The 17902-nt window shown below is 36.5% G+C and overlaps 1 protein-coding gene across 3 annotated transcripts in view; it reads left to right on the top strand.

Annotated features, from left to right (window-relative positions):
• MASTL (microtubule associated serine/threonine kinase like) overlaps positions 1-17902 on the top strand; it is a gene marked incomplete at both ends in the record, with an annotated part of 28930 nt that overhangs the window by 2395 nt on the left and 8633 nt on the right. For 2 of the 3 annotated variants that reach the window (XM_079700451.1, XM_079700450.1), the window contains 8 exons: positions 994-1131; positions 6192-6331; positions 7001-7089; positions 9999-10108; positions 10301-10451; positions 13321-13493; positions 15432-16577; positions 17648-17786. In XM_079700451.1, the coding sequence (XP_079556577.1) occupies positions 994-1131; positions 6192-6331; positions 7001-7089; positions 9999-10108; positions 10301-10451; positions 13321-13493; positions 15432-16577; positions 17648-17786 (2086 nt within the window). Of the gene's footprint in view, positions 1-993; positions 1132-6191; positions 6332-7000; positions 7090-9998; positions 10109-10300; positions 10452-13320; positions 13494-15431; positions 16578-17644; positions 17787-17902 lie in introns of all 3 variants that reach the window. The other variant, XM_079700449.1, reaches the window with a different exon arrangement.

The following is a 17902-nucleotide window of genomic DNA, read 5'->3' as shown; positions in this document are numbered from 1 at the left end:
TTTAAAATTTATTTATTTTGGGCTGCGTTGGGTCTTCGTTGCTGTGCGCGGGCTTTTCTCTAGTTGCGGCGAGCGGGGGCTACTCTGTTGCGGTGCGCGGGCTTCTCACTGCGGTGGCTTCTCTTTGTTGCGGAGCACGGGCTCTACGTGCGTGGGCTTCCGTAGTTGTGGCTTGCGGGCTCAGTAGTTGTGGCTTGTGGGCTCAGTAGTTGTGGCTTGCAGGCTCTAGAGCGCAGGCTCAGTAGTTGTGGCGCACGGGCTTAGTTGCTCCGCGGCATGTGGGATCTTTCCGGACCAGGAATCGGACCTGTGTCCCCTGCACTGGCAGGCAGATTCTTATCCACTGCACCACCAGGGAAGCCCTAGTGCTCCAATTTTAATGTAGATTATAGTTTTGCTTCCTTACCAGTTACCTTGAGATTTTAAAAGAGTAGTTAGTTATTTTCTATAACACAGCATCTGAGACCATTAAGTTTCAGTAAACTCTAACCATTTTTAAGAAATTTTTTTCCCAGGCAAACAAACATACATTCCTCCTCTTTCTGTTTCTATTTCCATCCATCAAAGAACCAGAAATTTAAAAAAATGAATTAGCTACTCTTTCTCTATGCCTACATTCCTGATTATCTGGGGACGTATTAGGAACATTACTATCTTTTGGCTTAGCTGTAAGAAGAATAGAACAGATTTTTTTTTCTGCTAATAGGCAGGGTAGTCAAGGAGCATTTGCTTACATCTTTTTCCTTATCAAAAGGGATGTGATACTTTTGCCACTTGATACCATGATAAGCAGTTCTATGTTAAAGAAGGTTTTGTTTGTTTTCACCATATTAGCTGTTTTTCTAGCAGAGTTTCCCCGCTGGCAATGTAAGGTCCAAACAACATCTGTGTTTTCTCTCTCTGATTGTTTTCATGACAGCAACTTGGAAACCTGAGAATACTTTGTCATAAAAAATAAAATGGATGTGTCTATTGTCATGTTACGTACTACAGGTTGTCAAAAAAGCAGACATGATCAACAAAAATATGACTCATCAAGTACAAGCTGAGAGGGACGCCCTGGCCCTAAGCAAAAGTCCTTTCATTGTGCATTTGTACTATTCACTGCAGTCAGCAAACAATGTCTACTTGGTGAGTAAATAACTTGACATTTTCTCTTCATTCAGAAATCACTGAACCCAGTGACTTAAGAATTACAGTCTCTGGATTCAGACTACCTGGGTTTGAATTCCAGATCTTGCACTTACTAGCTTTATGACCTTGGCCAAGTTACTTTACCTGTTCTGTTAGTTAGGGTTCTCAGGGAAAAAGAACAATAGAGTGTGTATGTGTGTGTTTGTCTGTCTGCCTGTGTCTGTGTGTGTGTCTGTGTGTGTGTGTGTGTGTCTGTGTGTGTGTGTGTAGAGAGAGAGAGGGGGATTTATTTTAGGGAATTGCCCTACATGTTTATGGCGTGAGCAAGTCCAAAATCTGCAGGGTAGGCCAGCAGGCTGTAGACTCCGGGAAGAGTTGATGTTGCAGCTCAAGCTCAAAGGCAGTGAAGAGGTAGAATTCCCTCCTCTTTGGAGGAGAAAGAGATGACACCTCAATTTTTTTTCTCTTCAGGCCTTCAGCTGATTGGATAAGACCCTCCCACATGATGGAGGGTAATCAGCTTTTACTCGAAGTCTAATGGTTTAGATGTTAATCTCATCTAAAAAATACCTTCACAGCAACATTTAGATCAGTGTTTGACCAAATATCTGGGTACCATGGCTTAGCCAAGTTGACACATAAAATGAACTATCACACCTCAGTTTCCCCATTTGCAAAATGGACATAATAATAGTACCTGCCTCAAAGGTTGTTATAAAATTTCAATAGGTTGATATAAACTATGTAGAACAGTGTGTGGCACAGAGTGCTACAAATATTTGCTAAGTAAAGGATGCATAATAGAAATACTACATAAAGCTTGGGGTATAATAAGGAAAGATTTAGGGAAGTGGTGGATTTGGGGTGTATGGACTTGGAGAGCTGCTTGCTTTTCATTTAACACAACAGCTTACACTCTTAATTCTAATGAGGAATTTGGGTGGGGGCAGGAAGAGGTGAGGATGGTAGGTGTTTTGACTTCAAGTTCTAGAGGTTCTTCTGACTTCAGAGACAGTGTGTGGATTAAATGTTTGGTAACTCCAATAGCTTCTGTTTAGTGTAAACAAACAGAATAATTGACTTTACATCTTTTAAGCCAATAGTTGGCAAACTGGCCCATGGGCCAAAGAGCACGGTTGTGGTGCATGGGGTTAGTTGCTCCACTGCTGTGGTGCATGGGGTTAGGTGCTCCACGGCATGTGGGATCTTCCCGGACCAGGGATTGAACCCATCTCCCCTGCAATGGCAGGCGGATTCTTAACCACTGTGCTACCAGGGAAGTCCCTACTATAATATTTTTGAATTATTATTCCTGAGATCAGATAGGCGGCCATATCTTGTGTACTAACTTCATCACTGGTTTAGATCCTTGATACTCAAAGTGTGTTCACAGACAAGCAGTATCAGCATCCTCTGAGAGCTTATTACAAATGCAGAATCTCAAGCTGCACTCCAAGTCTGCTGAATCAGAATGTGATTTTGTTTGTTTGTTTTTTGTTTTTTGGCCGTGCTGTGTGGCATGTGGGATCTTAGTTCCTCAACCAGGGATCGAACCCGCACCCCCTGCAATGGAAGTGCGAGTCTTAACCACTGGACTGCCAGGGAATTCCCCAGACTGTGAATTTTAACAAGATCCCCAGGCATGTTAAAGTTTGAGAAGCACTGGCTTAGACAAAAGATTTCCTAGAAATCAAAGCTACTTTGAGACAAAAAGATAAAGTATGACTAAACTTAGCCACAATAACAACAAATAATTGATTACTACTTTCCAGGTACTATGCTAAGTACAAGGAACATAAAGATGGAAATGTTTATTACGGAAACGTTCAAACATATACAAAAATTGAAAGATTACTATAATGAACTCCCATATATCATCATCCAAGTTCACCAGTTGGCAACACTTCACCAAATTTGTTTAATCCATGTCAACTCCTCCACCAACCTTTCATGTAATGGTCTTGGCATCCTGTGATTCAGTGCCTCGATTCTTTTTTTTTTTTTAAACATCTTTATTGGAGTATAATTGCTTTACAATGGTGTGTTAGTTTCTGCTTTATAACAAAGTGAATCAGCTATACATATACATATATATGCGTCTCCCTCCCACCCTCCCTATCCCACCCCTCTAGGGGGTCACAAAGCACTGAGCTGATCTCCCTGTGCTATGTGGCTGCTTCTCATTAGCTATCTATTTTACATTTGGTAATATATATGAGTCCATGCCACTCTCTCACTTCATCCCAGCTTACCCTAATGCCTGGATTCTTTATTAAGGTTTTCAAAATGATGATTTTAAAATATTCTATTATTCCTTCAGCTTTTATTAGCCGGAATTCATCATAAAGAACTTTCCCTTATTATCTATTTCATTACTCTGAAATACAGCTTGTCTAAGGAAGGCAGAATAAATGCTTGATTCTTTCCCTTTCATCACCAGTTTTCAGAAGTGCAACCTCTAAATAAGTGTGTTTTTTAAAGTATCTTTATGAATTCATGGAATGTTGTAGTTTTGATGTGTTTTAATCCATTGCAGTCATTTTTTTCTGTGTTTAAATTGTCCCATCTTTAGTGAGTGGGAGCCCCTTCAGTTCATTTCTTTGTCTTTTTATACTATCCTAGTATTCTGATAGCTTCCTTGCTTTCTGTCATGACAAGATAGTTAAGGCTCATTTTGCAAATATCCTGAACTAGATCTAGGCAAGGAGGTCTAGCTCATTTTTGGGAAATAGTGTCTAGAGACCGTGATCTAGGAGGTAGTGATTAGAAAAGTTCATTGCCACTAGGTTGTCATTCCTTTTAGGCATTCTCAGTGGGCAGACTAGGAAACACACATTTTTATAGAAAAATATATCATGAGTTCATGCTGATATTTCCAGGTCAAAGGAAAATTACAGAATTTTTAGTTAACATTTTTGAAAAATATATAAAATATAAAAATATTTTGAAAAATATTTGTATTCTTTCACCCTGAGAATCTGGGTTCCTAACTATATCTATCTATCTATCTATATATATATATATATATGCATATAGTATTTTCAACATAGCAATACCAGTATTGTTTTCCTAACACTAAAACAACTGGATTCAATTTAGGATTTCTCTGCAATTCTTTTTGCCCTTATGATGTATGTACTGTCAAGATTCTGTTCTCTGAAGTCACTTGAAATAATTCTGTGAGGTTATGAAACTTGAGATAGTGCAAAGTTCATTTATTCCCCTTTTGTATCAGAGATTTCTACTTGAAAAGGGAATCCATAAAAGTATTAGAAGAAAACTGATGTGATTATTTTAATAGAATGGTGCACATCTTACTAAGTGAAAAATAAAGCCTACATTGACACAAAATACCTTATACATGGTCAGTAAGAAAGGGTAAATACCCCAGTAGAAAAATAGGCAAAGAATACAAGTGATTCAGAGAAGAAATATGCAAGACAAAAAGCAGTGTAAAGATGCTAAATCTCCCTAAAAGTAAATAAACATTTAAACAAGTTCATTTTTTCTTCCTTAGATTGACAAAAAGTATTGATAATCATTGTTGATAAGGGTGTGAGAAAACAAGCATTCTCATGAGCTCAAATACAGTTATCTGTTTGCTTACTTATTTCCCTCCTACTAAATTATAATCGTTAAGTGCATCAGTTACATTTTATTCATGCTATATTCCCCATGCTAGCACAGTTTTTGTGCTTAGTAATGTTTTAATGATTCATACCATCACCAAATATTAACTAACCTCTGTGTACCAGGGAAGTGATTGCCTTAAAGAGGAAAGAAATGACCTTATATTATCAAGTCCTTAGTAGGCAATATTTTATAGCTTGAAACTATAGAAAATTTTGAGAATAATGACTAGTACATGTAGAAGGATTAATAGAGCTTTGCAGCCTCATAGCAGTAATGAATTCAGGCAAAAATCATGTACAGTCATATGATGCTAAAATCATTGCTTGAAAGTTTGTTGGGGAAAGAGGTATTTACATAGTTTCAAAGTATCTTCACCAGATTGCCTATTAATTACAAAGAAGGAGAAAATACTTCTTCAGTGGAGAAACCTGGAAGTCACCACCTTAACTAAGTCATCAAAGTTAACATTACCAGGAATGGAACACACTAATATTTAGCAGTGTCATCTGGTGGAAGTCACTAAGAAGTACTCAACATCGATTTTGTAGTATTCCTGCCCAAAATTCATAACCTGAATTGAATCATATGGAAATAATCAGATGTCATGAAAGACCGTCCCATACCCCATCCAGCACCCTGCCAAAAAAAGGCAAAAAGTTATTCCAGATTAAAAGATACGAAAGAGATATGACAACTAAATCTCATGCATGGTCCTGGCCTGGGCATGAGAGACGAGGAGAGAGGCCATCAGGAAGAATATTAAGGTAATCAGAGAAATTTGAATACAGACTATACAACAGGTAATAGCATTATTTTAGCATTAAATTCCGTGCATTTTATTATGCTTTCGTTACATAAGAATGACCTTGTTGGGAGATACATGATGACCTCTTCAACTTTATTCTTGAGTTAGTCAGCCAAAATTTTAAAGTTATAGACTAATACCAGTTGCTAATGTTGCCATATTTTTTAAAATTAAACTGTTTAATCTGAACAAAAATACATGCATGTAAGGCATTTATGTTAATGATGTTAATAATTGTGTTATGTTTATTATGTAACAATCATGTTAATGATTAGCATAAATATTCATTTTTATATTCATATATGTGGAGAGGAAGAAAGCAAATGTGGCAAAGTGCTAATGATGGGCAAATGTAGATGGAGAGAATATGAGAAGTCATCCTGCTCTTCTCACACCTTTTGTGTATGTCTGAATTTTTGTTCAGACTGAACAGTTTAATTTAAATTTTAAAAAGTATATGGCAGTATGAGTAAACCTGGTATTGATGTGTACTGAGTGACACCAAGAAAATGTGTCTTATAGGACCATGCTAAAAATGCATAACTGTAATGCTCAAGTAAGATATTTTTAAAGTAGTCATATTAGTTTTATTTTGCAATATTTATATTCCTTTTGACAGGTAATGGAGTATCTCATAGGTGGAGATGTCAAGTCTCTCCTACACATATATGGTTATTTTGATGAAGAGATGGCTGTGAAATATATTTCTGAAGTGGCATTGGCTCTAGACTATCTTCATAGACATGGAATCATCCACAGGTAAAGACTGACTTTTCTCCAAACTATTACTTAAAGCACAAGTAATCAAATTATGTATTGAATATTTGAGTCTTAAATATTTGCATAACCCCACATATCTGGGTTATCTAAAGTTTAGTAGTAACTTGTGTGAGTTTAGAAATTATATCAACTCTTCTTTCATCTCCCTGTGTGTTTTGAATATGTTGCTTTGTCTTCGGGTATCCCATTTTGTGGAGAATATTGAATCTTTTTTCCACTCCTTTAGCTGTACATCATATAAAAGTGCTATATGTTATAATGCCAGCTGATTTACAGTGTTTTGCTCTTTGCAAAGAAAGGTTAAGTGGCTCTTTTCGATTAAAGCTTAATCTCACCCTCCTTGAAAGAGGTAAATATGATTTTGACCTGGCTTGAGGTTTATTTTACCTAATGAAGTTTATTTATTTTAATAGAATATGTAATGAATAATGCCAAAGATAATCTAGCATTAAATAGTTAACTTTCTTGTAGATTCAGATATACAAAATATAGTCTGCTTTTGAGAGTTTTCTGCACTTTCAAAGCCACCAATGAGAGAAAATAAGTCGGGTTTGATTGTTCTGTAACTTTCTGTTTTTTTCGCTGGTAATTCTAAAATCAACACTAGCTCTTTTTTAGTTATCTGCTATTTGTTTTTTATATGTGCAGGGATTTGAAACCAGACAATATGCTTATTTCTAATGAAGGTCATATTAAACTAACAGATTTTGGCCTTTCCAAAGTTACTTTGAATAGAGGTAAGTAACACAGCAAGTAAGTACCTTTTAAAAAATCCAACACATTTTAGACACTACATTTCATTAATTTATACTGTTTTCTTTGTTAGTTTATAATGAATAAAATTTGATGATTATTTTTTTCTGCAATAGGCTAAAAAAGTATACTGGTATTTTCATTCAATTAAAGACGAAAACGGATTAACTAATGTTATATCCTCAAATGTCCTTGAAGATCTTTGGATCTTCAAAGAGGAACTGACACTTTCTGTTCTTCCAAATTTTTATCCCTACTGAAACTGGTGCTGACCAATTAAACATCAGTAAAATGACTAAAATAACTACAACATGATAGACAACTAATACCTAAAGAAATTATTCAAATATACATGACCACCACCTTGATAAACAAGGGGCAGAGAAAATAAACACAGAATTCACAAATACATATATATGGAAGTATGTTAATTTCACTACTCGTAGCACTAGAAATGCTAATTTAAAAAAGTAATAAATGAATCATTTTACACTATTAAGCTAGCCAAAAGAAAAAAAGGAGAGCTGAAGATCCAGTGTTAATGAGACTGCAGAAAGCACAGGAAGTTTTCCTAGGGACATTGTAAATAAGCATAGTTCTTTCCAAAGAACTTTCTTATAGTTCCTTTTCCCATGTTTTTCTCTCTTACTATCTTCAATGTTTTGTGCTATGTTTTATTTTGTATGGATAGGTTTTGATTCCTTTGTCTTTTTTTTAACATCTTTATTGGAGTATAATTGCTTTACAATGGTGTGTTAGTTTCTGCTGTATAACAAAGTGAATCAGCTATACATATACATACATCCCCATATCTCCTCCCTTCCTCCCTCTTGCGTCTCCCTCATACCCTCCCTATCCCACCCCTCTAGGTGGTCACAAAGCACTGAGTTGATCTCCTTGTGCTATGCAGCTGCTTCCTACTAGCTATCTATTTTACATTTGGTAGTGTATATATGCCTATGCTACTCTCTCACTTTGTCCCAGCTTACCCCTCCCCCTCTGCATGTCCTCAAGCCCATTCTCTATGTCTGCATCTTTATTCCTGTCCTGCCCCTAGGTTCATCAGAACCATTTTTTTTCTTTTTTTTTAGATTCCATATATATGTGTTAGCATATGGTATTTGTTTTTCTCTTTCTGACTTTCTGCACTCTGTATGACAGACTCTAGATCCATCTACCTCACTACAAATAACTTAATTTCCTTTCTTTTTATGGCTGAGTAATATTTCATTGTATATATGTGCCACGTCTTCTTTATCCATTCATCTGTCGATGGACACTTAGATTGCTTCCATGTCCTGGCTATTGTAAATAGTGCTGCAGTGAACATTGTGGTACATGACTCTTCTTGAATTATGGTTTTCTCAGGGTATATGCCCAGTAGTAGGATTGCTGGGTCATATGGTAGTTCTATTTTTAGTTTTTTAAGGAAGCTCCATACTGTTCTCCATAGTGGCTGTATCACTTTACATTCCCACCAACTGTGCAAGCGGGTTCCCTTTTCTCCACACCCTCTCCAGCATTTATTGTTTGTAGATATTTTGATGATGGCCATTCTGACCGGTGTGAGGTGATACCTCATTGTAGTTTTGTTTTGCATTTCTCTAATGATTAGTGATGTTGAGCATCTTTTCATGTGTTTGTTGGCAATCTGTATATCTTCTTTGGAGAAATGTCTGTTTAAGTCTTCTGCCCATTTTTGGATTGAGTTGTTTGTTTTTTAGATATTGAGCTGCATGAGCTGCTTGTATATTTTGGAGAGTAATCCTTTGTCAGTTGCTTCATTTGCACATATTTTCTCCCATTCTGAGGGTTGTCTTTTCATCTTTTTAATGGTTTCCTTTGCTGTGCAAAAGCTTTTAAGTTTTATTAGGTCCCATTTGTTTATTTTTGTTTTTATTTGCATTTCTCTAGGAGGTGGGTCCAAAAGGATCTTGCTGTGATTTATGTCATAGAGTGTTCTGCCTATGTTTTCCTCTAAGAGTTTTCTAGTGTCTGGCCTTACATTTAGTTCTTTAATCCATTTTGAGTTTATTTTTGTGTATGGTGTTAGGGAGTGTTCTAATTTCACTCTTTTACACGTAGCTGTCCAGTTTTCCCAGTACCACTTATTGAAGAGGCTGTCTTTTCTCCATTTTATGGTCTTGCCTCCTTTATCAAAGATAAGGTGACCATATGTGTGTGGGTTTACCTCTGAGCTTTCTATCCTGTACCATTAATCTATATTTCTTTTTTTGTGCCAGTACCATACTGTCTTGATTACTGTAGCTTTGTAGTATAGTCTGAACTCAGGGAGCCTGATTCCTCCAGCTATGTTTTTCTTTCTCAAGATTACTTTGGCTATTCAGGGTCTTTTGTGTTTCCATACAAATTGTGAAATTTTTTGTTCTAGTTCTGTGAAAAATGGGTGGGCAGATTCTTAACCACTGTGCCACAAGGAAAGTCCCCTCAACCTCCTTTTCTAATACTTTATTACCAAGAATTATTTTTTTGCCAGTTAGATATCACTCTTGTATTTATCTTTTTTTAATTGATTAATTTATTTTTATCTTTTGACCCCCTTCATCCATTTCTCCCACCCCCTACCCCCACCTCTGGCAACCACCAATCAGTTCTCTGTATCCCTGAGCTTGTTTTTTTGTTTTGTTTTGTTTTTTGTATTCTGTATATAGAGGGAACATATGGTGTTTGTATTTCTCTGTCTGCTTAGTCGTACATGTTTCCTGTATGGCGTGATGGCTTTCCTAGCTCTATTTGTCTTGCACAAGACAACTTTACAGATAATGTTAATAATGTGGAAAGTGAGGCAAAGTTCAGAACAAATAAGTATTGATTTAGTCAATGACAGTTGAAGTTTTTGAAGAATATCATACACTTTTCTTTCCATACATAGATATCAATATGATGGATATTCTTACAACACCATCTATGGCTAAACCTAGGCAAGATTATTATTCAAGAACCCCTGGACAAGTATTATCTCTCATCAGCTCTTTGGGATTTGTAAGTACTTGATAAGAAAAAACTCATATAATATGCCCTTTCATGATTGCCATTTAAATGAATTAAAATATCAAGCATGTTGAATTACTTCAATATTTTATCTACTTAGGTGTAATAACTGTCTATGCATTTAGGTGGTGTTTTTGTGAAGGTAAATCATAGCATTTGTTTTTCTCTTTCTCTTTTTCATAGCACACACCAGTTGCAGAAAGAAGTCAAGACTCTGCAAATATTCTTTCAACCCATGTATCTGAAACATCACAGCTTTCTCAAGGACTAACTTGTCCTATGTCTATAGATCAAAAGGACATTACTCCTTGTTCTAGCAAACTACTAAAATCATGTGAGTATAAAAGAAAAGGTAGTTTATTCCATTAAATGTATCTTTTGAGAAACAAAGTATTTTGGAATATTCAAATATTCAAATGCTCTGTGGCATTCCTCTATTTTATCATGTAAATGCCATTTCTGACAGGGGTTGTTGCAGATCTTTAAATCAACAGAATAAAATGTCAAGTTAATTCTTCAATTAGCTATAACATTGTAACGATCATTGGGTGAATATTACTATACTGAATCTATGGAAGTCTTATATGGAGAAGATGTAGTATTTGTACTATTCTGTGCCTTTATAAAATTATTTCCAAAAGATTCTGAAATACAATAGTTGAAGTAAAGGTATGGTTTTTAATTATTACACAATAAAAGACAAAAATCAAGTAGTAAAGGAGGCAAGTGGGACATTTGTATAGCACTTAACCTTACCCTCTATAACTTATCAACAGTGGACAATTTAGTTGTCTGCATGCATGTTCATCATCTTGGGAATGTGAATAATGATGCTTTGAAGGGTAATTAGTGTTGTTTTTTCCATAGATTTTACCTTGTTTAGAATTTGGTCCTCAAATCTGTGCATATCTTGGATGAATGGATGAATGGGTAGACAGATAGAAAGAATTGCCTCCTTTTTACAAATGAGAAAATTAATATTTGAAAACTTTCAGTTACATACTAGTAAGTGGGTCAATTAATTCCTGACTGCAAATATAGTTTTCTGTCCACTGACCCTTTCCTCTTGTTTCTTCAAACACTTCTGTGAACATCAAAATAGCTGAAATATATATATAACTTTGATAAACAGAAAACTGTTAGGGAGTTCTCTGGTGGTCCTGGTTAGGACTCGGCACTTTCACTGCTGTGGCCCGGGCTCAATCCCTGGTCAGGGAATGAAGATTCTGCAAGACGTGTGGTGTGGCTGGGAAAAAAAAAAACCCAGAAAACTGTTAAAATATAGGATATGCAGATGTGATTTATAGCCTTGTTCTTAAGGGAAATGATTGCATCTCCCTCAGCCATTTTTTAATCTGATCAGAACGTGGTAGGCACTGTGCTGGTCACATGAGTGAATATGAGAGGTCCTTGCCTCCGGAGAACCTGTAATTTTGTGGTGATTGTAGGTATAAAGAGATAATAATAACAGTCCTATAAAATAAATGCCATAGGAAGAATACTATGATCCAACACAAAAAGTGATCATTGCTAACTGGAAAAATCAAGAATGGTTCTAAATAAAGATATAGGAACAGCTAAGCAGGACCTAAAAAGAGAAATAGGATCTTAATAGCTCCAAGTATATTAGAAAAGGGCATTTCATATAGAGGCATGAGCAAAGGCATGGACACATGGAAGTATCTTCCACCTTTAGACAACAGGACAACATGTGAGAATGGGAAGCATGTGCAAAGAAAAAGGAAGTTTAGCAGGTAGATGGGGAAGGTACATGGGGAAGGATCAGTGTTGTTACAGAGAGCCTGGAATGTAAACTATAGAAAAAGGGGAGCCACCAAAAGTTTCAAAGCAGGGAATGGTCTGATCGTATCGGTGATCCAGAAGGAGCTCAGTAGCAAATATACAGTGTGCAGACGCATTAGATCAAGTTCCCATGTTGCTGGGGAAAAGCAGCTGAGCAGTTTACTCAGATGTCAAGGTCAGTGTCCAGTGAGTCTCAGGAATCCCATTGAGAGCATTTATGTGCCAAAGAGAAAGTTGTTTTAGATGGACTTTCAAATCTCCTTCCAGTTTTAAAATTCTAAGGTTTATTACATCAAAAAAACTATAGTAAACTAAGAATTTACTTGGGATTAAAGTCATGTTCACCCTTTTCAGAAAAGAGAAAACAAGATATACATATCTCTTTATATACATATAAAATCCTTACATGCATGTATTGTGATCTTTAGTAATAGCATGATTATCTATTGTGTCTCATTTTAAGTTCAGGAGCAACAATTTTTATTTTTTTATTTTTTAAAATTTATTATTTTTTTTGGCTGCATCGGGTCTTCATTGCTGCGTGCGGTCTTTCTCTAGTTGCGGCAAGTGGGGGCTACTCTTCGTTGCAGTGTGCGGGCTTCTCATTGCGGTGGCTTCTTTTGCTGCAGAGCACAGGCTCTAGGCGCGTGGACTTCAGTAGTTGCGGCACACGGGCTCAGTAGTTGTGGTGCACAGGCTTAGTCGCTCTGCGGCATGTGGGATCTTCCCAGACCAGGGCTCAAACCCGTGTCCCCTGCATTGGCAGGCAGATTCTTAACCACTGTGCCACCAGGGAAGTCCCAGAGCAACAATTTTTAGCATCGTTATTTGTATATAAGATACAGGAACTTGTATCATATAGATGGTGCTGCTTTCTTGCACTGGCTCACTCCTAGACAAATCACTATTATTTGTTTTACCCAGTGGTGTAAAAAAGTCTCTATGGATGTGTATAATTCCACACTTGTAAGCATATAAACATCAACATTAAAATAAAGCCACAGTTTTAATTAAATACAAATTGAATCAAGTAAATGTAGTCCCATTCCAGCCTCCTAGCACACCTGGATATAGCACATCAATAATGGTCCTTCATCAAGAAAAGTTTCAAGTTGGATAATGATTATTCAAAATGGATTTCCTCCTAATTATGTAAATTTGCTCCCTTGTCCTGATTTCTACTTTATGAATATTGAGTTTTGCTTTGTTTTTTAACTTTCAGAACAGTACTTGTATGCCAAAACCACCCAAAGCCATCCTTATGGATGAAATAATGTTTACATGGAAATAGTTCTGATATGAAATACTTAATACTTTTTCTAATTATCTGTAAAGATTCAGGATCAGCGGGAAAGTAGGAAAGATGTGACAGAAGCTTCAATGTTTTCTCTTCTCCACAGGTCTTGAAACCGTTGCCTCCCACCCCGGGATGCCTGTGAAGTGTCTAACTTCCCATCTCCTCCAGTCTAGGAAAAGGCTGGCAACATCCAGCACCAGCAGTCAATCCCACACCTTCATGTCCAGTGTGGAATCCGAGTGCCACAGCAGTCCCAGATGGGAAAAGGATTGCCAGGTCAGAGTGACATTCACCTTACCCAAAACCAACTATGTGTGTCAAATTAATGATAGAAATGCTATGTACCTTTTCATACAAATTCTGTTAGGAAATGAAATGGTTACATGAATGACAGTCAAGGTATTCTTCATTTTCCTATATATTCTGTCAAATTCTCTTGAAATATTTCATTTCTCATTCAAGTGTGAAATTATTCTTGCCCAGTATATGAGATTCCAGAGATTCCAATTTTTTTATTTTTGCAGTATATTAATAGTAAATGTTTGGCTTCCAGGCATCTAGATGGACTTCTTTTTTTTAATTCCCTACCCTGACACAGACCTTAGATTGTTGAGTTTTTTTAACCTGTCTTCTTTTAAACTTATACTACCTCCTTCTTTACTGTTTTCTGCCAGTTTCTCATTTAATGGAATGGTAACTCTTTTGGATCAGAAATAACTTTTAGACCACAAAGGTAATGTAGGTGTGTCTTTGAAAGTATCTATTCTGAGGAGATTGCTTACCAAGTGAATAAATTTACTGAAAGTTATCTTACTTTATTTATATATTCTGTTTCGGGCTTTTTAAAGCTATTAAAGCTGAGGGGAACTAAAAATATAATAAAGTTTCCTTTATAGAATGCTGACAAAATAATGTTAGCTTAGAATAATGTTAATACACAAAGAGTAAACCTTCCATTTGATAAAATAAATTGGACTGTATTCGCTCCTTATTCTCAGTAGCATGATTTTCTTCATTATTGTTGGATATGTGTATTTTAGGAGTAAGGTCAAATTATTTTTTAGTTAAGGCAGGGTTTCTCAGTCTTTTTTTCCTTCTCTCCTTATTGATTGCCCTCTAGGTAATAAATGCTTCAGGAAAAGCCAGATTTCCGTTCTATTATTTTACCTCTTTTCTACTCAAGAAAGCATGTACTATAATATTTCAAACTACACATAGCTTAACCTTCTTCCTCCCTCGGCTGCATCCCTAAGGAATGCAATGATTGGGTTACAGTAGAGCCTCTCAGCTTAGGTTGGAGGAGTGACAATGGACCACAGGGGACCGCTGATAAACTTGCTAATCTCCAAATGCATCATTTTCTGTGCTTCCAGAGCAGTGAGTTGTACTTTAGGAATTGTCTTTTTGTTCATGACTAACTGCTCCTTACTATTACTAAGTAAGTTAATAAAGTTCGATTTTTCACATATCAAAATATGCACTATTAGGGTTTATTGAAGATTCACTCTAACTGAGTAATCTTGTAAAAATCCTGATTACCATATGCCAGTTTGCAAGATTATGTCCAAAATTCTGATCACACAAGGGCACCTGCAGAGTTGGAATTCCAGCAGTCTTCAGGAAAAGCACTTTGTTATCAACGCATCATCAGTTTATATTGTTGACAATGGATATTAACTCCTGTTATTTTGGGTTTTTAATTACAAATTGCCATTAGTTTAGCTTCATCTTGTCAGCTTGGTTTTATTATACTTGTATGAAGTGATATGTGTTTACATTAACAATATTTTTAGCCTGTAATTTTCCATTAACTGTATTTCATGCCCTGTGATTGAAATACAAAACAATCATCCCTTTTGCGCAGCAGATATATACCTAATGTAGCCTTACCCTCAGTTTTGCCTGAATATATTCCTATTAATTTGTCCTATTTAAATAACATGTAATACACCATCAAATACATATTATAGAATAGTTGGTTTAAATTTTATACCAGTGTTTCACTCAAAATAATGTGTATAAATGTATACTATAATTGTTTATATTGCTTTCTAATTCTCCATTATCATTGTTCTGTTTCTCCACAGGAATGTGGAAAGAGCTACCCATCGTAGCTTATGGGGTCAGTTATCCCACTTAAGTGGGCAGAGGTTTAAAAGGTTAAAGATTCTCAGCTTTACATAATTTTTTTAACCGGTTTTTCCTCCCTCTTAGGAAAGCGACAACGCAGTGGGCTCTACAGTGATGAGTTGGAATATAGTCGAAAAGCCTTTAGGTACAAAATCTACAGATGCCATGGAGACCAAAAGTTTCAATAAAAGGGATCTTGAGTTAGTCGTTTCTCCCATTCATAACAGCAGTGCCGATCCTGCCACTGGAAACTCTTGTGGAAACCTTGCTGAAAAATGTTCTTCTGGGGAAGTTTCTTGGGAAGCAAGAGAACTGGATGTAAATAATATTCATCTGGCTGCTGACACAAGCCAGTCTGGTTACCATCAGTCACATCAATGTGCTGTGGATTCCAGTGGGGTGACTGAAGAACACCTTGGGAAAAGAAGTTGTAAAAGAAGTTTTGAGTTAGTTGACTCCAGTCCTTGTCAGGAAATTATACAGAATAAAAAAAATTGTATCGAGTATATGAGTAGTAATGAAATGAGAGATGGTTATGCCAATCAAAGGACAGGCTTAACAGCTGAAGTCCAGGACCTTAAGCTGTCGGTATACAGAGATCAGCAAAATGACGGTGCTAATAAGGAGAACATGGGCAATTCTTTCATTGATAAACAACAAACCCCAGAAAAATCCCCTGTCCCAATGATAGCAAAAAACCTTATGTGTGAACTGGATGACGACTGTGACAAGAATAGTAAGAAAGACTACTTAAGTTCTAGTTTCCTGTGTTCCGATGATGATAGAACTCCTAAAAGTATCCGCATGGACTCTGATTCATCTTTTCCTGGAATTTCCATCATGGAAAGTCCATTAGGAAGGCAGTCCTTAGATCCAGATAAAAGCATCAAACAATCCTCTTTGGAAGAATCAAATATTGAAGACGTGCTTCCTGCATCCCCCAGCTGCCAAGAAGGCACCTTGCCGAGAGGTGATGAGAGTCCTGCTGTCCAAGACAGCAACCGAAAAATGTTAGCTCCTTCTTTGGAGGCGTTGAAAACATTAACCTCTAAAAGAAATGCTGTGGCTTTTCGGAGTTTTAACAGTCATATTAATGCATCCAATAGCTCAGAACCATCCAAAATGAGCATTACTTCTTTAGATATGATGGATATTTCATGTGCCTATAGTGGTTCATATCCCATGGCTATAACCCCTACTCAGAAAGAAAGATCCTACATGCCGTATCAGGTATGTGATCACTTGCTAATGTTCTGTCCTTTAGATTTTAGAAAAATAAACTATTAAGGCCAGACACTTGCCTGTCAGCTAGACTATATAATATTAATCATATAGTTTTGTTTTGCTTGTTGGGAATCTATGGCTCCTTGGAGGTTTTAGTACAGAAAGGTAAAGCAGGTAGCAATGTTTATCATTCTTAACTCCAATGCCTCCTTCATTTGTATTCTGTATACTTTCACATATTTACAGATAACATGTTTACATATTTACAATCACATATTTTCACTTGATCACAGCAACTCTGAGATACAAAATTAAAGTCCATCTACCTTACTGCCTTTTAAGGACATATTTAGATGATCTCTTTCCTTTATAGAAGAAAGTTGAAAAATAGATATTTCAAATCCTTTTTTTTTTCCTAAACCTTTATCTTTTTAAACCCAAAGTTTCATTTTTTCCTTCCTTCGGAGAGACATCATAATACAGAAAGTGTAAACCTCGACTGTAGGGTTACAAGACTTGAGTTTTCTATTTAGAACTTACTGAGTGACTTAGAAGTCCTTATCTTCAGAGCCTCTGTCTGCCGTTTGTCTGTAAAATATAATGACACCTGTCCTGCTGGTCCCACAGAGTCCTTGTGAGACAACAAAATACCTTAAAACCATAAATGCCAGTTAGCACGAGAGGTTATTTATGTGTAGTTCTGTTGTGTGCATTGTCCTAGTAATTCACTCATTTGTCAGCCACAGCCTCCCTCTGTGACTGCTCTCAAGCTTGTATTGATCCATCCTATCAAGAATTTTTTCTTGTGGATTTTTTCATTGTTTCTTGCATTTCCAGCTCTTACTGAAATAATTGGTGTTATCTAAGCTATTGAATTTCATTATTATAATTAGGGCTTTTTACAATAGGACTTTTCATAATTATAATTAGTTACAAGGCCATTTTCAAAACTGATCAAGTATTTGAGTGTATCTCTTATGCCCAGCAGCCTAGCTTTTCTTTTGTTTTAGCATTTCTGTTCACTGTAAAAGGAATTAAGATATTTATTGTGTCTTAAACTCTTTTGAAATTAGCAGACCCCAGATCAGGTCAAGTCAGGAACTCCATACCGAACTCCAAAGAGTGTGAGAAGGGGGGCGGCCCCCGTGGATGATGGGCGAATTCTGGGAACTCCAGACTACCTCGCACCAGAGCTGCTGTTAATCAGGGCCCACGGTAAGGCATGCACATCTTGCGTTTTCGAAGTATCACTATGTTTTCTTCTGAGATAAATTGTTTTAAATTTCTTTAGTACTTAGATTGTGTAATGTAAAAGAAAATGAACTCGTGCA

The sequence above is a fragment of the Hyperoodon ampullatus genome (assembly GCF_949752795.1).
Source record: "Hyperoodon ampullatus genome assembly, chromosome: 3".
In the NCBI taxonomy this organism is placed as follows: domain Eukaryota; kingdom Metazoa; phylum Chordata; class Mammalia; order Artiodactyla; family Ziphiidae; genus Hyperoodon; species Hyperoodon ampullatus.
Note: the sequence above shows the minus strand (reverse complement) of the source record. Positions and strands in the feature narration are given on the sequence as shown.